This window comes from Mytilus californianus, unplaced genomic scaffold, assembly GCF_021869535.1.
Source record: "Mytilus californianus isolate M0D057914Y unplaced genomic scaffold, xbMytCali1.0.p SCAF_4, whole genome shotgun sequence".
Classification (NCBI taxonomy): domain Eukaryota; kingdom Metazoa; phylum Mollusca; class Bivalvia; order Mytilida; family Mytilidae; genus Mytilus; species Mytilus californianus.
Window position 1 is genome coordinate 100,996,614 of NW_026262690.1, and position 21,114 is coordinate 101,017,727.

The 21,114-nt window shown below is 32.4% G+C and overlaps 1 protein-coding gene and 1 long non-coding RNA gene across 6 annotated transcripts in view; one reads left to right on the plus strand and one right to left on the minus strand.

The window, feature by feature from the left end:
• Positions 1-21,114, plus strand: part of LOC127698996 (mitochondrial import inner membrane translocase subunit Tim9-like) — a 91,209-nt gene that overhangs the window by 13,616 nt on the left and 56,479 nt on the right. For 2 of the 3 annotated variants that reach the window (XM_052202794.1, XM_052202793.1), the window contains exon 2: positions 12,114-12,174. In XM_052202794.1, coding sequence (XP_052058754.1) covers positions 12,121-12,174 — 54 coding nt within the window. In that variant the 5' untranslated portion in view covers positions 12,114-12,120. Of the gene's footprint in view, positions 1-5,954; positions 6,028-12,113; positions 12,175-21,114 lie in introns of those variants that run through there. The other variant, XM_052202792.1, reaches the window with a different exon arrangement.
• LOC127699036 (uncharacterized) overlaps positions 8,992-21,114 on the minus strand; it is a 316,114-nt gene continuing 303,991 nt past the window's right edge. For all 3 annotated transcript variants that reach the window (XR_007981033.1, XR_007981031.1, XR_007981032.1), the window contains exon 2: positions 8,992-11,516. This is a non-coding gene — a long non-coding RNA (uncharacterized LOC127699036). The remainder of the gene's footprint in view (positions 11,517-21,114) is intronic.

Consider the following 21,114-nt stretch of genomic DNA (forward strand, 5'->3'; position numbering starts at 1 on the left):
GGTATACCGATCAGTGGTAATTTCAGGTTTGACCATGTTAGTTTTTTTGTTGTTTTCAATTTTGTTTGTTTGTTTATAAGTACAAGGTGTAAGCTGTTTTGTCTAGGCTATAAATATCTTTTTTAATGAATTGGTTTTGGTCATCAAGGTGAAGAGGATACAGTGCGATTCAAATTGTATATATTTACAATACACCTTTCCATTTTCTACTGGTATGCCCCGCCCCCCTTAGCAACACATGGCAACCCAGCATCCTAGGTCAAGCTAATCAGGAACATATATATATATATATACTGTTCCCAGAGCTAATCAACAAAATGGCGGTTATTATGAATATTGAATAATAACAAAGTAAAGAATTTTGTTATAACAAATATAAATAAGAGCAATTTATTGTTCATATATTTGTTTTTGTGTTAAAGAATGATGAAATAGTTACTCCTGAAGAGTTGAGAGATAAATTTATGACATTTTGAAGAAATTATGTCTATTTATATTGAATTAAAAGAAACAATTAAAATACTTTTGCAAATTTCAAGCTATTAAATTACCCTCATTCCCCAAAAATATAATCTAACAACTAGATATAGAATAAAGTATTGCATGATTGATAAGATAAATTACAGGTTTAATTAAGCATGGCTAATGAATGCTGATAAGTGTGTTTACTGTGTAAAACACAGCATGGGTCAACTTGTAAAACAAGCATCCTTGCTCCAGTAGCTATTAGATTATTTATCAAATAAAATTTAACTGGTTTTGTTTTTTTTATATCCATAGACAACTTATGATAATTAAAATTCTATCACTAAGTAAAAAATAAAGAAGAAAAGAAAATTGATTTATTATTTGCTTACATGAATATTTGGTCATTGTAGTTTGTCTTTGTTTTAAATTTATATGCAACTCTTGTCCTTAACAGGAATCTTTACACATTGTACTCACCCTTTTTTTAAATTAAGAAAATAAAATATATCCGATACTTCTCACATCCTTTCATTTTTTTTAATTCATACACAAAATTTGAAAAAGGTCAAGTACAATCAGCAAATACTCTCACAGTAGACCAAAGTCATATCAAAATTAAACATTATCTTGTTATGAAGCATCTATTGAAGTATATTTTTTTTACTATTATTTCAGTTTCCCCTCTGTCTTATAACAAAATGCTAGCAATGAGGGCATTACAAACATAACTTACTTTCATTTTTATACATTTTGTACACAAAAAGACTACAAATATCTGATTCACTACATCATTCCATGCAGACTTTCAGATCAGTAATTCTTATTTCCATCTCATTCCAATGAGGTTGTATATAATTTTTCATCCAGATTAATTTTAAGGTGGGAAAACTTGCATTATCTCTAAAACAATTTGATTGTTAAAGAACATGGACTAGTTCTTGTATAAATATTATACTGGAAAATTAAAATTTTGTATGAAATCTGTCAATCCAAAAGATGATCAATACCCTTAAGTTTTCAGTTTAAACTGCTTCCAAGTACAAATATTTTCACATTTGAATAAAGTTAGGGATGAATTGTTCTATGTAATTGAAATTGGAAAGGTGTCAATTATTTTGTTGCTGAATCTTTACTATATTATAATTGTAATTTCCAGAAATTTTACATACTAACTTGCATGTTTTATTGTATAAACTTTTAAATTAATGAAAAAAATATCAATTTCAACTCAGTTTGTACACCAATTAAAATCTTGTGTTTCAGAATATATATATTTTTAGTTTTCAAAATAGCATGTAAACAATATTTCAAAAACAATAAACACTGTCATTATATTACTTTTTAATTGATTTATTAATAACTTTCATACATTGAAACAAACTTTTTTATTGTTTCAAGTTGACAAATGACCTTCCTCTACCCTCTAACATTGATTCCTTTCCCAAAAACAAATTCTGGACGATTTAATTGTGAAAATTTCAAGAAATGTTAGATCAAATTAACTGTTTAGATAAGAATGTTTGACCGAGGTTATGGCCGACAACACGTGCTGCTACCAAATGTTTACACATGTGGTAAATTCACCACATGTGATTGGTCAATTAACTGATGATTGACAGGAGAGTCGAAAGGTGTATTAAACTTGCAGGCCTTTTTTCATGACCCACAATTTAAAATATAAGAAAACATCAAAATAAAAAGGGACATCCGGAAAATATCTTCAAAGCGAGTTAAAGGTTTTAAAAGTGTTTGTTTTTAACAAAAGAGGTATGTCATCTAAAACTTTTAAGAGCATACACAAAGCACAGAACTTAAAATTGCCAATGCTTGCTACCCTCAGCATAAAAAACCCTTGCAGAGCAGGTGTAAGGATCTTAATAATGATCAATATCAAGCCATTGTTCAAATAACCATGAACATATCTCAAATAAATTTAGTTCCAATAAAAACGGCTATTTTACAGGTTCATGTATTGCATTTCTTTAACACATATAATCATTAATTGATTAAATTTCTTCACATTTGCATTTGAACTTTAGCCTAAAAACTAACTCTAATTTAAAAACAAAAACCAGCATCTTAGAATGGAACATCAAGTGGGTGACTTACATGTAACATGATGTCTTTCGGGAGAGAGGAGAGAAAAAAATATTCCTTTAACAAGAATATTTCACCCCACATTGAACAGTATTTACTTTAAGTAAACAGTCACTTTCAGTTTCTAATTCTTATATAACAAAAATGATATAAAACAATAAATCTTTTTTTTAAAACAATTATCTTATATCTAATGCCAAGCAAGCATTTGGGTTTACGATTGCATTTCTTTTTTTAAAGAAAGCAACTAGTTTCTGAATTTACAGTATATGCAGCTGGTCAATCCTGTTATTCTCTTATCTTAGACTGTCTGGACAGAGGCGGAGATTTGTCTATACAGTATTTCATTACTACATTACAGATGTTGGTCAAATCTGTGATGTCAAACTCCTGCCAAATGCCAAGTTAGTGTTGGAAAGTGCACACATAATGCAAAATTTACAGTCTAAGAGTATCAAAGACACAAACTGTGTGGTTCTATTGATAAAATAGTGGTGTCAGAACACTCCTGGGATGTTCCCAGTGGAATTTTTATATTTATGTTGCATTTATAGGGGTTCTAAGGGGGAAATTCAGTTTTTAGGTGATTTCTCAGAACAATTTTTCATGAGAATTGTTAGCAAAAAATGAAAATAGAAACTTTATGGGTACCCCCTTTGGTTTGGCTTTGATATATGTGATTAAATGGAGTATTTACTACAAAACTTGTGTCCCAGTTTTTGGATAATTTATTTCTTAATGAATTTATAGGTCTCCAAAGATGAAAGGTGAAATGAGGTATGGCACCCAGCAGTTAAATCAATATATCTTCTTACTGGAGGCATATATCAAAAATCTGAGACACAGTTTTGTAGCTTGTGTAAGGTTGATTAAAGGGATGAAAACAAATTTTTACTACCATTTGACCTGAATGTGCCATTTTCATCCAAGTTGGAAGACCACTTTTTTGGCAATTAATGAGCTATATTTTTAAATTAATCATACCAAAAATAAATTTATCTATAGATTAAGAAAGAGTAATATTTCAGCTTTAAAATGAATTAAAGATTTAAAAAATCCATTGAGTAGTTTTGGAGAAATTAATCTTTAAAGACTGTTAGTTGGAGTCAGAAAATTCTGACTGTAGTGCTACTTTAAGTACTTAGACCACATTCATTCTGTGTCAGAAACTATATCAAATATTTAATCAGAATCCAAATTCAGAGATGTATTGCACAATTAATAGAAATTTTAAGTTGAGTCATAGTTAAAAATAGATATAATGTAGCATCATATTCTAATTTTAGAAGTTATGTATAAATATAGTTTGAAATTAACTGTTCTTTATTAGATATTTTGAAAAGAGGTAAGTTTTATAGATTGTTTAAAGACTTTGTATTGATTTTTTGGAATTTGTTTTTTCATTTTTTATTGTCAATTTTTTGTAAGAACTTTGTGGTAGGTTGGTTTAATTGTTATTCTGTATAAATTAATTTTCAAAATGCAATATATATATATATATATATATATATATATTAATGAAGCAAACCCCTTTAAAAACTTAGCTAATATTGTCCATTAATAAATAAATAAATTAAATTCTTGGTGTACTTGGATATTATGGTCAATAAATAAATAAATTACTTAAATTCTTGGTGTACTTGGATATGCTGAATCTAACCATGTATTTAGATTTTGGATATTGGACCATAATAGGTAAAGTATAGCTGTATCAAGCTTGAATGTAGTGTCCATACTTGCCTCAAATGTTCCAGGGTTCGACCTCTGCGGTCGTATCCAGCTGCACCCCACAAGCATTTTATTTGCAATTGTACTACAATAATATTTTGTGAACGCAAATCTTATGAGAACATTGGACAGAAAGCTCTAATACTTGGTAGGATGTTTGCCATCTGTTATTGTTGACCATCATTTTGATTTGACCATATTTAGCTCACCTGTCGTCATAGACTTTCTCAAAGATTTTCTCCTCGGAAACTACTTAAAACCAATTTCAGCCAAACTTTGGGTGAATGATCCTTAGGGTATAAGGTTTGTGTTTTATCCCCGTCAGTCAAAAAACATGGCCACCATGTCGAAAAATAGAATATACATGACATAAAGGTATAATGCATTAATTGTTGTGTATCTCGAAACATTATTATTGATAGAGAAAATCTGTCAGGCAAACAATGCTCAGAATCTCAAAATCCACCTACTTCCTGTTTGCACCGAAACTATCAGATGACTCTTTAAGGAGTAATTGGCCTTAAATGACAATTTTTGGCTAATTTTCATGTTTTGCCTATTAACTCAAAAACTATAATAGATAGGTAGAAACTAGTACCAGCAAAAATGATCAGCAATACAAGATCAACAAAAATGCCAATATTACCAAACTATTGGATGACCTTTTAAAAGAGAGACAAAAGATTCCAAAGGGATATCCAAACTCATAAGTTGAAAACAAACTGACAATGCCATGTCAAAAAAAGAAAAATGACGAAAAGACAAACAACAGTAAACAAAACACAACATAGAAAACTAAAAACTGAGCATCACAAACCCTGCCAAAAACCTGGGGTGATCTCAGGTGCTCTGGAAGGGCAAGCAAATCCTGCTCCACATGACATAATGTGGCACCCGTCATGTTGCTCTTTTAGTACAAATCTGGTGATACATTTTGTAAGTCTGATTTGATTTAAGTCTAATAAATCTTAAAGACTTATTGCCCATAAATGATGATTTTTGACTTATTTTAGCATTTTTGCAAATTATCTTAAAAACTTTAATAGATAGTTATAGAAACTGAAAACAGCAAAGATAAACAGAAATACAAGATCTGCAAAAATCAAACAATTTGATGACCCATTACGGAGTAATAGCCTTAAATCACGATTTTGACTAATTTACTTGTCTTTCATATACTTTAAAGACAATGAAAGATCTTTTCTTCTGAAATTACTGAACCAATGTCAGCCAAACTCAGGTTGATTGGTCCTTAGGATATGTAGTATATAATTTGTGATTTTATTTCCAGCCAGTCAACAAACAAGGCCTTTGCTAAAAATAGAACATACGGGAAAATTACTTGAAAGCTTTGTCATCATGTGTTGTTTACCATATATATTATACCACCATTTTAATGGGAGTTGTGGAATTTTTACTCTATTTTGACTATAATACTGCAATGACACATTATGACACATGATTTAATTCCTCATTTATGCTGTGGCGGGTAACCTTTTACCATGGGGTAGTATTCTTGTCATTTTATGCATTTTGGATATTTTCTTGGAAACTATAATAAAATGATCAGCTAGATAAAATCTACTCATAAGCAAACATAGCTGATCCCAATAAAGATGAAAATAAGAATCAACATTATAAAACAGTTTTATTTTTGCCAGATTGGTAATTCATGCTGTTAGGAGTGTCCTGTCCTGATTGCAGTTCGAATTTCCAACCATTCATCCTAGTCATGTTAGTTTACCCATTTTCCAGAACTTACCTAATTGATGTATATGATCTGTAGATGTTAGAGCTCTGAACATGCTGAATAGATGTTAAGGCTGGTTTCTGTAGGCCTGTGTTTTAAGAAATTTTCAAAGTTCAATAATATCAAAAAAAGCAAAAACTACTGATAAAAGATACATGTATGAGTCATTTTGTAAATATACCTCATTCACTACAATTATATTTAGTGTTTTTTTGCATTTAACAGTAAATGTGGATTTTATGGCAAATAAAGCCACGAATTTTACATAAATGGACAGACTTTATTACAAGATTTTCGTTATAACATTTTTAACTTACTTACTTGTCCATGTTGTGCTAGCATTTATTGTTTACAAAAAGCCCTAAACAACTTTTACAATCCAAAATACCTCTTGCTGAGTCACTAAAAGTGAGCGCGCCCTAGAAGGTGTACTTGAGTAGGTTCATATTAGTATTAGTCGTATATTGGTATCAAGTCGTCGTCTTCCGAAGACACATTGGTTTCCGGACAATAACTTTTGTTTAAGTGTATGGATTTCTATGGAATTTTACCATAAGGTTTATGACCACAAAAGGAAGGTTGGGATTGATTTTGGGGGTTATGGTCCTAACAGTTCAGGAATTAGGGGCCAAAATGGGGCCCAAATAAGCATTTTTCTAGTTTCCAGACAATAACTTGTGAAATGGTGTATGGATCTCTCTGAAATTACACCACAAGTTACCATATCACACATCTTTGCTAGCCAAGGGTTACGATCCACTTCCCTCCTCTCCACCCTTGGCAGATTGAGATAGAATTTCGGAGACACAAGGTAATGATTTTCATTGGTTGCAGTCGAAACTCGCTGCATCCAATCAAAAAGCGCCAATAACATGGTCACCTGTAAATGTAGAAAGTGTATGTAAACAATTGCCACGTGCTTATTGTGCAACAAGTCTTTACATCCCTAAACATACGACTATATTTAATGACAATTTGAATGTTTTTAATCAACTAATAGAAGTTCCTGTGTATGTTTCTTGCACAAATGCATGAATGTCAGCGTATATTTTTCCTGCTTTACCAAGTGTGTAGAATCTAGACGCTACCATGTTTTTACCTCCAAATTGAAGAGTTCAAGTGCTACCATTGGTCAAGAATAATGTATTCGGAATGGGCATGACTTTAATCTACCGATAGATGGCGCAACATTGTTATTACAAATGTTGGCTTAATCTGCCAAGGGTGGAGAGGAGGGAAGTGGATCGCAACCCTTAGCTAGCGAAGATGCATATCACAAAGGGATGGTAAGAATTTGCTTTTGGGGTTTATGGCTCAAACTGTTTAGGATTTAGGGGCAAAAAAGGGGGAAAACAAGGGTTTCCAGTTTAATGGACAATTACTTAAGTACAAAACATAATTTTAAAGCAGTGTAAGGGAGGTAATTCAAACGCATATTGTCAAATTACCTCCCTTACACTGCTTATAAATTATTTATAAAGAAATGTATTGTCTTTAGGTGATTAGCTGTCAATTTATTTTTAGAAATTATCATTTTAAAAATGTTTAATAAAGGTAGTTTAATTATAGCCATAATTATGTATGTGAAGGAATTTTTATTTTTAGATATTACTATTTAATGTTGCTGATGGAGGCTTTTTAATTTTAAAAAAGCATTTTTCTAAGTTTCAAGACAGTAACTTGTGATTAAGTGTATGGATCTCTCTAAAATTGTACTACAAGGTTCCATACTTAAAAGGGTTCATATTTTTTTTCCAAAATTTTCAAAATTTCAAATTTTTGAAAAGTTTCAAGAAGAAATCTTCAATTGCACAGTATTGCGCATTAAATTTGTAAGATCTATTACCACATTTATTTTGTGTCAGAAACCTATATTATGTCAAAAATTTGATCACAATCCAAATTCAGATAGTATCAAGCTTGAATATTGTGTCCAAATTTGACCCAACTGTTCAGGGTTTCGACCACTGCGGTCGTATTAGGCTGCGCTCAGCGAAGCATTTTATTATTAATATCTTTATCTAAAAACTTGTTGCAGGTAAATCATTGCTAGCACAGCATGCAGTTATCCTCTTTATATTAAGCACATAATTGTTTTTGATAGAAGAGTACAAGGGAAAAGGCTGTGGACTTTCTATAATTTCCATATATGTTTAGCATTGAAACAACAAAAGGATACATAATCCTTAAATACCACTGATGTTTTCAGTCCTTTCAAAAATTTCAACCACCATTTTATTTTAATAGACGTTAAAATTTGAAAATAAATATACATATATATATATAAATAGTTTATATTTAATTGTGTTCCATTCTATCAGTTGGCTGAAGGAACAACAGAACCACAGAGAATTAAGAAAGATACATTTTTATGCCCCCGCCGTAGCGGTGGGGGCATTAAGTTTTACCCTTGTCCGTCTGTACGTACGTACGTCCCAAAATTGGTTTCCGTTCTCTAACTTAAGTTTGCCTCAACCAAATGTTATGAAACTTTTACACAATGCTTATTACCACAAAACACAGATCAAGTTTGAATTTTGGTGGCGTCACTTTAACTGTTCTAGAGTTATGCCCCTTTATAAATGGAAAAATTGCAAAATTTTTAGTTTCCGTTCTCTAACTTAAGTTTGCCTCAACCAAATGTTATGAAACTTATACTAAATGCTTATTACCACAAAACACAGATCAAGTTTGAATTTTGGTGGCGTCACTTTAACTGTTCTAGAGTTATGCCCCTTTATAAATGGAAAAATTGCAAAATTTTTAGTTTCCGTTCTCTAACTTAAGTTTGCCTCAACCAAATGTTATGAAACTTATACTAAATGCTTATTACCACAAAACACAGATCAAGTTTGAATTTTGGTGGCGTCACTTAAACTGTTCTAGAGTTATGCCCCTTTATAAATGGAAAAATTGCAAAATTTTTATTTTCTTCTAAATATCAAGTAATTATACGACCGCAAAAAAATTTTGTGGTCGTATATTGGTATGACGTTGGTGTCGTTGTTGTCGTCTGAAGACACATTAGTTTTCGCACTCTAACTTTAGTTTAAGTGAATGGATCTCAATGAAATTTTACCATAAGGTACAATACCACAAAAGGAAGGTGGGGATTGATTTTGGGGGTTATGGTACCAACAGTTAAGGAATTAGGGGCCAAAAATAAGCATTTTTGTAACTTCCAGACATAACTTGTGTGTAAGTGTATGGATCTCTCTGACATTGTACCACAAGGTTCCATATCACAAAGGGAATGCTGGGATTGATTTTGGGGGTAATTGCCTCCAAATTTTAGGAATTAGGGGCAAAAAAGGGGCAAAAAACAAGCATTTTTCTAGTTTCATGACAATAACTTGTGTGTAGGTCTATGGATCTCTCTGACATTGTATCACAAGGTTCCATATCACAAAGGGAAGGCTGGGATTGATTTTGGAGGTAATTGCCTCCAAATTTTAGGAATTAGGGGCAAAAAACAAGCATTTTTCTTGTTTCATGACAATAACTTGTGTGTAAGTGTATGGATCTTTATGAAATTGTACTACAAGGTTCCATATCACAAAGGGAAAGCTGGAATTGAGTTTGGGGGTAATTGCCCAAAAAGCTTAGGAATAAGGGGCCAACAAGGGGCCAAAAATAAGCATTTTTCTAGTTTCCAGACAATAACTTGTGTTCAAGTGTATGGATCTCTCTGAAATTATACTGCAAGGTACCATATCACAAAGGGAAGGCTTGGATTGATTTTGGGGGTAATTCCCTCAAAGTTTTAGTAATTAGGGGCCATAAAACTATTAAAAGGGCAAAAAAACAAGCATTTTTCTAGTTTCAGGACAATAACTTGTGTGTAAGTGTATGGATCTTTATGAAATTGTACTGCATGGTTCCATATCACAAAGGGAAAGCTGGGGTTGAGTTTGGGGGTAATTGCCCTAAACGTTTAGGAATTTGGGGCCAAAAAGGGGCCAAAAAACAAGCATTTTTCTAGTTTCCAGACAATAACTTGTGTTCAAGTGTATGGATCTCTCTGAAATTGTACTGCAAGGAACCATACCACAAAGGGAAGGCTGGGATTGAGTTTGAGGGTGATGAATCATAAGGGGGTTCAAAAAATTTGGGGGGGGGGGGATTTTTTTTTTCCTTTTTTTCTTTAAAATTTTCCATTTTAAATTGGTTATTTCTGATTTATATATAAAAACAAATAATAATGATATGGTTTGAATAGGTAAATTAAAAAATTTTAAGTTCTTAGACCACTTTCATTCTGTGTCAGAAACCTATGCTGTGTCAAATATTTAATTACAATCCAAATTCAGTGCTGTATCAAGCTTGAATGTTGTGTCCATACTTGCCTAAACTGTTCAGGGTTCGACCTCTGCGGTCGTATCAAGCTGCGCCCCAGCGGAGCATTTTTATTTTTAAAATTGGAGTTATCTTCCTTTGTCCATGATTATAGTTGAATCAACTACAATCTATGCTTTATACAATGCAATGTTTAATTTTGACTTCCACGGATAAAACACAGATCAAGTTGAATTTGGGTAGTGTCTATGCCCCTTTATAAATTGAAAGATTGCAAAATTTTTAGTTTCCATTCTGTAACTTAAGTTTGCCCCAACCAAACATTATGAAACCTATACACAATATTCATTACCACAAAACTAAGATCAAGTACAAATTTTTTGTTTCCGTTTTCTACCTTTAGTTTGCCTCAACCAAATTTAATGAAACTTATACACAATGCTTATTACTACATAATACAGATTAAGTACGAAATTGGGAGGCGACACTTTTGCCATTCTTGAGTTATGTCCCTTTATAAACATAAAAATTGCTGAATTTTTTAGTTTGTCTCAACCAAATGTTATAAAATTTATACACAACCGTTCTAGAGTTATGGGTGTTGACAAATAGAAAAATTGCTGAATTTTTATATGCCCGTTTACTGATTTTTATAAATTTTAGATTTTACGTTTCCGAGTTACAGGGTTTTATTCATAAAAAAAGGGGGGATTTTCCAGTTTTCGGACAAAAACTCAAAAATGCTTTCAGCAATTCTTATGAAACTTTGGTGAATTGTTTGTATGTATTGATGTAAGCTCCTTTTAGAATTTTATAAATTTTACATTTTACATTTCTGAGTTATGGGGTTTTATTCATTAAAAAAAGGGGTGATTTTCCAGTTTTCGGACAATAACTCAAAAATGCTGTCACCAATTCTCAGGAAACTTTGGTGAATTGTTTATATCTATTGATGTAAGCTCCCTTTTTATTTTCATAAATTTCTAATATGACATTGAGAATTAATTGAACTTTATTTGTTTATAGTCTGACAACAGATAACCTAAGTATTGCACAACAGCAAGAAATCTTTAATTGAATATAAATTCAATTCATATAACCAATTTCAAGTTCTTTGACTACATTTATTCAGAAACCTATAATATGTCAAATGTTTAATTACAATCCAAATTCAGACCTGAATCAAGGTTGAATATTGTGTCCATTTTTGCCCCAACTGTTCAGGGTTGGACCTCTGCGGGCCTATCTAGCTGCGTTCAGCGAAGCAGTTTATTAGTTTCTGTTCTCTACTTAAGTTAGCCTCAACCAAATGTTATGAGACTTACACACAATGCTTATTACCACAAAACTCAGATCAAGTTCAAATTTGGGTAGCGTCACTTTTACTGTTCTTTTATTCATAAATATAAACTGAATTTAAACAACTAATTTTTTTCTCTCGAAATAACGGACATATTTTAATATCCTAACGTCTACAAGGAATGTATTACACTTTTTTTTATCTTTACTTCCCTTGTTGCATAGTGTGGTTGTAACATGGCGTTACCAATGACAACGTTTATATTGTTATGTTGTGCTATCAGTGTTTACCCTTATCATGCTTATTATCTTCTGTGAGGAGTGAAATCGGAAAGAATAATGTGAACGATTTTGAATACAATGATATATATATATGCATTTTCTTCTTTTGTATTTTCTTTTATATTTTTACTTGCATGGTTTTTATTGAAATTTTTACTTTCAATATATATATATCATGTACATAATATTGCAGAGTCAACATGAATCCACAGGGAGGTTTTCCACAAATGGATACAGAAGCCACAGTCAAGCAGGTAATAAATCTGTCTGTCTGTCTGTCTGTCTGTCCACCTCAGTTTTTGTCAACACAAAAACTTTAAAAGTATAGGTAGGAAACCAATAAAATTTTGCACATTTGTTGTGCATATTATGTAGATGTGAATAATATATTTTTGTGAAATTCTGCACATTAATTTTGGAAAAAATTTTGTTTTTGTCTAGCCTGCATGGGAGACAGAGGAATTACAATCCCGCGGCAGGATGGACAGCGTTAACTATTTGTTTAAAGCTTGATATTTCAGAAGGTAGAAAAACTGGATACCTCATACCTTGTGTGCAGATACCTTATGTTACGAAGATTCAGTCTGTCAAATGTCCTTGACCTCATTTTCAGGGTTCAGTGACTGCTTGAAAAAATGTTTGTTTTTTGGTTAAGTGAAATACTGACTATAATGAGTAAAAAAATAACTATATTTGGTATATTGGTTCCTTGTAACGTCTACATGTCTGCCATGTAGGGTTCACCTGACCTCAACCCAGACATGGGGTCAATTACTTTTGAATGTTCAATTACAATTACAAAATTTTCAAAAAAAATAACACATTACATTTGTCTTTTTATGCCCCCGCCGAAGCGGAGGGTCATTAAGTTTTACCCTTGTCCGTCTGTCCGTTCGTCCCAAAATTGGTTTCTGTTCTCTAACTTTAGTTTGCCTCAACCAAATGTTATGAAACTTATACACAATGCTTATTACCACAATACACAGATCAAGTTTGAATTTTGGTGGCGTCACTTTTACTGTTCTAGAGTTATGCCCCTTTACAAATGGAAAAATTGCAAACATTTTTATGCCCCTGCTGAATTTTTCATTTCCGTTCTCTAACTTTAGTTAGCCTCAACCAAATGTTATGAAACTTATACATAATGCTAATTACCACAAAATACAAATCTATTCTGAATTTTGGTAGTGTCACTTTTACTGTTCTAGAGTTATGCCTGTTTACAAATGGAAAACTTGCTGAATTATTCGTTTCTGTTCTCTTAATTAAGTTAGTCTCAACCAAATGTTGTGAGACTTATACACAATACTTATTATCACAAAACTCAGATCAAGTACAAATTTGGGTAGCGTCACGTTTACTGTTCTTCAGTTTTGTCCCTTTATAACTTTATATGATATGCAAGCGGGGGCATCATCTGTGTCCCATGGACACATTCCCCATTTATTACAAGTATCAAATAAACACAAATTACACATATAACATTAGAGCAATGAATATTAAGCATGTCTTAAAAAGCAAAAAAGGCATAATATAAGCTAACTGCTATAAGTAGAATATGAAAACTACTACCCCATATGAGCTGTTATAACTGCTTTAGTAAATAAAATCACATAAAAACATTACTGTTTTATATACAACAATACAAGCAATATATATATCAAAAATAATATAAGCTAATAAGAATATTGAAGTTTCCCCGATATAAAGCATAGCTAATTCAGCTCAGAACTGAACAGGCATTAGATTTAAAAAGCACAATTAAAAGCTTAAGAAGAAAGCAAAGCAAGCTACCAGCCAATAATACTATTGGTGTGGGTGGGAGGGTTATAAAAATTGCTTAGAATATTGCCATGAAAAAATAAGGCCTGGATGCAGCCATGCTACATTTAACAATTAAAAAACAACCCAAAGCTGGAATGGACCCGACTCCAGTGTGTGAAACCTTTTTTTTTCCTTACTTGCCAAATTGGCGAGCAGCTTTTCATTTCAACTCACCAAATTGAAATTCCACTGGCCAGCTTGGCGAGTGATTTACTTTTGGGACTCACCGTCTTTTTCATACACAATTATTAAAACATATTATTCCATTCCACTTATTAAATGTGTGAACTTAAGTACATTATTTTACTCTATAACTGGTAACTTGACTATTTAAATTACTATTTACATGTATAGTAGTCTCAGTTATATAACTTATAAGGGAGCAGTCAACTTATCTTGTGATTACCTTAGAAGAGGGGTTTCAAATACATTTTTGCCACAACTGACAAGTCAAAAGTTATTTTTTTGTCATAACCAGACTTCATTATTCCAATGATTATGGATAAATCGTAGTACAAGTGCTGGAGTTGTTAAGCAGCCTCTTCTACCATAATTATTACATTTTTTATTTAAAAAAAACATGAATAATTACACTTCTGCACCAAAGGCCTTTAAATGATGTTTTTTTTTATCTAGTTCCTTTCGTTTGTTTTAAAAATTATTTAGCCTTAAAAACAATTCTATTTTGACATTATTATTTCATAATTTGCCTCCAGATTGAGTTTGTTGAACATTCAGAAAAGTATAAAAAAAATGGCTTTCAAATCTGGTCAACAAATACAATGCCCATCCTGTATTTTGCTTAAAATAAACATATAACATGGACGATTGGAAGGTAAAATAAATATTGAATGTTTTATTTGTTACCCACAGATACCCCACTGTACATGTATGCATAATAAATGTCAAGGTCGTCATCATAATGTTTTAGTTTGCCAATCGTGATAAATAAACTGTTTAGGAGCTAGGAATATTATTTCTAGTAACACAGCACATTGCAATTAGTTTAACAGTCTAAAAATTCATGAACCTTTGACAATATAAGGCCTGACAACTGTCAAAATACAAATGGCCAGAAAATTTTTTTTCTTGCCAGTTGAAGTATTTTATATCACAGTGCTCGCCATATTCATTTCTTACTTGCCTTTGGCGAAATGGCGAGCGGAGGTTTCACCCACTAAGTCCGACTCGATCTCCGTAAACGAGAATTATCAAAAATTCTACTTTACTATGAACTTCACCGGACGCAATTACGACTGGACACAATTACGAACGATTTCAAATGTTTGCAATCCAAAATCATTTTTATGCATGATAAGTAATAAATGTTTCTATAAACTATAACCGCACTAAAATGCTCGTGTTATCATGAAAAATAATGCGTGCGCACTTGGTGAATGTTGCAGACGACGAGAAAATCATTTTGTAAACATCAAAAGAAAAACACTACTTCCTGGAAATTACATTAAAAAGAACATAAAGGTAAGTGTATTTTGCCTTCTTTTGTCAAAAATATCTCCTGATTCTGTTCATATGCGTGATGCCCTGTAGTTTGCCAAAATTAGCCCAAAATTAACGTTTTCCCGACTCTGGTGATCCTAAGCATTGTCAAAAGAAAATACAGTAACTTTATAGAAAAGTCCCAAGAACTCCAAAAGTAATTTACGCACTTTGCGGGGATGAATAAAGGAAAGATTTGAATGTGTAACTTCAAATAAGCTGTACCAACAAACGAATAACAAGAAAGACATAATTTTGCAATTTTGATTACACAGAAATCAGAAAAGATATGTGGTAAATGTCAATGAGACGATCATCCTATCTGAGTGTCTTGATATACAATTAAGAAACATTAAGTACCAGTCTAACTAACATGAAAACAACATTTGAGTCTTAAAAAGGTATGAAATGGAAAACTAATTTTCCCTTCTTTTTGTAGATGTCAAAGAAAAAAAGACCAAAACATGACCAAATAAATTTGCTAGCTGCAGTTAGAGCTGTGAATAGAGGAAAAGGTTTATCCGCCACAGCAAGACTCTATGGTATCCCAAAAACAACATTGTATGATCACAGTAAAGGCCGCCTAAGAGGATGTGCAACAGGACCCGGAAGGAAACTGTCCCTTACAATGGAAGAAGAACAATCCCTTATTAATTACATCAAGTAGATGGCAGATAGAGGGATACCACTCACTAACAGAACGCTAAAGAAATTTGCCACTGCAATTTTGAGGAGAAAAGAAAATGTAACGTAAATTGACAAGAACAAAGGACCCAGTGATAAGTGGTGCCAGAGATTCAGAAAGAGACATCTAGAGAGTAAACTTTGAAAACCAGATAAAGCATCCAATCCAAAAATGGAAGTGACAAGAGAAGACATTGAGGAGTATTTTGACTTGTTAGAAAGGACAATAGCAAGACTGGGACTTGAGGACAAACCTGAATGCATTTTTGGAAAATGACGCAGTCAATTTTCTTTTACTGTTGACCAGACTTCCAAGCCGCTTTCCGAACTCGGTTCCGTATTTTACATACTTATGTACTATACAGAATTTCATTCTTAACCTGTCCATATGTTTACTGATATTAAATGGTATTTTGAGCTATTCCTTTGGTATATTTTTTCATATTTATACGAGCTTTCGCTTTTATTTGCATGTCTTTACAATCCGTAAAAAAATCAGAATATAAATAGATCCGTTTTGTTATGGTTTTGGACTTTTTACACACCAATGATAACCAATCGCTAGACAAAATAGTTCTTGAAAGAAGTCAACCTTTCTTGTCAGCTGAACTTTTAAATCATAAAAAAAAAATAATACTCTGAATCATCTTGATATTAATACGAAAGACAATGCTCTTTAATAAGATTTAAGAAGTTTTTAAGAATAAAAAATTAGTAATACTGTTATATCCACGCCTTGCATATGTATTTTGTTTACAAAGTTATAGCTGCAGACATAGGTCAAATATCGCAGGGACCAGTTCGGCTTTTGCAGAAGTTTTTCTGTCGAAAAGACTTTTTTTTCTTTCTGGATGTTTTCACTTTAAAAAGAATTAAAAGATGCAGAAACGTTAAGAAAGGAGTAGACAGTGCTCAATAAATCATACCAAAAGTATTTAAGGAAAGTTTTACCCTTTCTCTGGCAACATGGACAACGTGGTCTCGTCCATTTTTTGAAACATCTACGATTATTTCATTACTTTTTTGGAGTTTACAACTAAACTGTTAAACCTGTATTGTTTTGAGAAAAGCAATCCCGTTGTCCATTACAAGCCCGTGTTTTACGATTACTTGTCCTAGCATCGCTATTTTCAAAATCGAATATTGGATAACTAAACAAAAAATTCTTGTAAATAAATATAAAGTATCGAGATTTGCCATCCATTTTTCAATAACTATTAATTAAACATTATTTTAGAATCTATGTTAACAGTGGATTGCTTGGATTAGGAATGGCATTGTAATGATACTTTAAAGACATGTCATTGGTGTAAACAGGAAATGCGTAAGGTAGACAATTTTGGTGGACAAAAGTGCTAAAAACAGTATTGTCAAATCTTGTAAAATATTTCTGGTGGCAATATTTCAAATATTCATAAAACTACCAAACACAAATTTTAAAGGTGGTTGTAATGTTTCAATTGGCAAACATTTCTATATTGATAATCCACCTTTAATAATAAAAAAAAGACTTCTTAAAAAAAAGATTTCTATCATATTCATCTTGGAATATGATCAAATATGTTAGCCGTTTTTAAACATATCTTTAATAACATTTCAGTACTTATGGAAAGAGTTATTCCATTTCTTCCTTTGATATTAAAGGATATAAAAATTTTAATTGCAAAATTGTAATTTGATAGATGTAAATAAAATTTAATAAATAATTTTAAGATTTTAGTTTATATATATATATCGACAATAAAATTAAGTTGTATAAATGGTGTCACTATGTTTGTAATTGTCAAACTAGTACTATTGTTTAAATCTACAGAAATTGATCATGTTTTAGGTAACAGAAATAACAATGTCACTAGGTCACCTGTAACTTATCTCTTGAATAAGGACTATGTGGGGTATAAGAGCTTGCTTACTACAGGTTCTTCATAATCATTTTGTTAAATAATTCTACAAAGAAGGGAAACACATTCACATATTACTTTGAATATTGTAGATTGTTCAGGTAGTCTTGAGCTATTTCTTTGAACAGCAGAACAACTTGTAGTTATCTTCACTTCACACATATATATATATATATCTTGACAAACAAATAAAAAAGCTATAGACATTGAAAACAATTCATATCTATTCTATTGTCAGTCACCCTACCTACCATGAACTGAAACGTCTCCTAAGATTCAGTAGGTAAATTATTTGAAAATCAAGACTTGCATCAAAAATATCCCAATATGAGAGACAATGGCGTCTTTTTTTCTTTGAGCTTTCAGCTCTTTGATTATTTGTGACGAGATAGGTATATGTGGTATGGAGGTTATAAGGGGAAAGGTTCTAGTAAAAAGTTCACAGCATCCATACCAAGAGATTATGAATGCTGGCGGAGGGCATCTATCTATAAATATGGCCATTTCTGCAGCAGGGAATTGTTTGCCTTTGATGCTGATATTTGCAAAAAACATGCCCCGTAATCTTGATGGTTTACCTGGTGACTGGATGCGAGAGGTCTCAAAGAAAGGCTACATGAATGGGGAATTATTCCTAAAATGGTTTAAAGAATTGTTCATACCACACTGTGGAAGACAAAGACCAGTCATTTTGGTCATGGAATACTTAGCCTCACATCTTTCACCTGACATTATAGATGTTGCAAAAAGAAACAGGATAGAGCTGCTCTGTTTACCCCCAAACTCAACTCATCTCCAACCATTAGATGTTGCAGTGTTCCACAAGTTTAAAGGGGAATACAGTAAACTAATGAACCAACATGGTTACTCATTCACAAGCATATCCAGGGAAAAGGTACCACATGTTGTGAAATTTGCATTAAATGCTATGTGTCCTCAAGACTATATAACTGCATTCCGACGTGCAGGTATAAGACCAATTAACAGGTCCATAATCTTAGAGAGTGGTAAGCAGGCACGTAGGAATCGACAGGAAATTGAAAATTCTGGGACACTGGTTGACATTGGAATTATTCCAGAAGCTTTAATTGACATTTTTCCTGCAATTCCAGAGAAATAGAAGACTTAAAAGATCTACATGTAAAGGCGCACGATTGATTACTGCAGATGAACAAATTAACCACGAAGAATCCTTACAAATAGTACCCTCAACCTCAAATCCCAGAGAACCTGAAGAGCAAATCCCATCGTCTTCTTCTTGTCAACCTCTTAAGAGAACAAGGTCTAGTAGTAGATCAAAACCTGCAAAAAAGAGCAAATCGAACGTAAAATCAAGAACAAAGTCGGTCAAAAAGGTTCAAAATTAGGATGAGTATGTTGAAGTTCATTTAGATGATGGAATTTGTGAGGTTTGCATGCTAAATGAACGATTAGAATGGGTCGGTTGTGACATGTGTTCCCGATGGTACCATTATGAGTGTCTCTCACATTCCGTGCAAACAGAGGTTGATTTCAGTATTGTCACTGGATCTTACTGGCACTGTACCAGATGTGATGAGGAATAGAATTCTCCATTTAATAACATTATATCTATACCAAAGTAACAATTTGTTGATGTTGAAATATTAATAAAATTATATGTTCACCAACCAATTGAGTAACTTTAACTTATTGCTCCTTAGAAGGAGGAACTTGCATAAAATACAAAACAATTCCGAAATCTTTCCTTTACACACACAGGAAGTGTTTTGACAGTAGTTTCGTCTGCAAACACAGATGATGTATTTAAAGTAAAATACCAACTTACACTTTTTATTTTCATCTGAACATGTGTTTGTGATTAGATTAATGTATTTTTCATCAATCTAGATTGTTGTCATTAATTTCTTCCGCCAGATATATAAATATAGTGCTGTTCAAAATTGCGTCCATATTTGGGTTGCTTGACCCGTAAAACCAGGTCACGCAAATCTTACTAAAGTATCCTAACGTGTAAAGAAAATTATGTGGGTTGATTCAAAATGAAAAGCCTTCATACATTTCATACAATTCAAGTAAGGTATTCTACAAACAAACAAAATAATCAGAGTTCAAAAATCGCTCGTAATTGTGTCCGGTGTAAAACGAGTACTGGGTGCAACAATTTATTACAAGTATCAAACACAAATTACACATATAACATTAGAGCAATGAATATTAAGTATGTCTTAAAAAGCAAAAAGGCATAATATTAGCTAACTGCTTTAAGTAGAATATGAAAACTACTACCCCAGGATCCAATGGGAAAGATAGAAAAAAAAAAAAAAAAAAAAAATAGAAAAAAAATAATAATAAGAATACTAGTAATAAAAAAAAAGTATAAAAATTAATTAAAATTCTTCCGCTTTACAAGTTTGAATGTAATATTCACACATGTACATATTATAAAGGCAAATCTTTCCCAAATTTCTGCAAAGCTTGAGATTTGCTAGATAGGCCCTTTTCAATGTATATATCAAGTAAGCATTACTTTTCCACATTCCAATATCTCTGTATGCATTCCCCTGGTAAACCTGCCTGTAAGGCAAAGGTAGCTCCACCCCTTCTAAATGAATGTCCTGTTAACTTATGAATATCCTGTTAACTTATCACCACAACCTGCATTGGCAAGAATGTCATTTACAAATGATATAAAGTTCACATAGGATAATGATTTAATTACGCTTTCACACAATAAAGGTGACTGACCATTAGACCCTAAAATTTCATTGAGGCTGAGTAGTAGATATAATGCAGAGGCTGGACAGAGAGGATGACCGGTAATCTGGTATCACAACATTTAGCTGTTTCTCACGGAACTGAATAGTTTTTATACGACCGAAAAAAAATTTGCGTCGTATAATGTTATGGTGTCATGGTCGTCGTCGTCTGCGTCGGCGTCGTCCGAAGACACATTTGGTTTCCAGACAATAACTTTAGTTTAAGTGAATGGATCTCTAAGAAATTTTACCAGAAGGTTCAATACCACAAAAGACAAAAGGAAGGTTGGGATTGATTTTGGGGTTATGGTACCAACAGTTTAGGAATTAGGGGCCAAAATCAAGCATTTTTGCATTTTCCGGACAATAACTTGTGTGTTAGTGTACAGATCTCTCAGAAATGTACACAAGGTTCCATATCACAAAGGGAAGACTGGGATTAAGTTTGAGGGTAGTTGCCCCAACGGTTCAGGAATTAAGGGCAAAAAAGGGGCCAAAAACAAGCATTTTTCTTGTTTCCAGACAGTAACTTGTGTTTATGAGTATA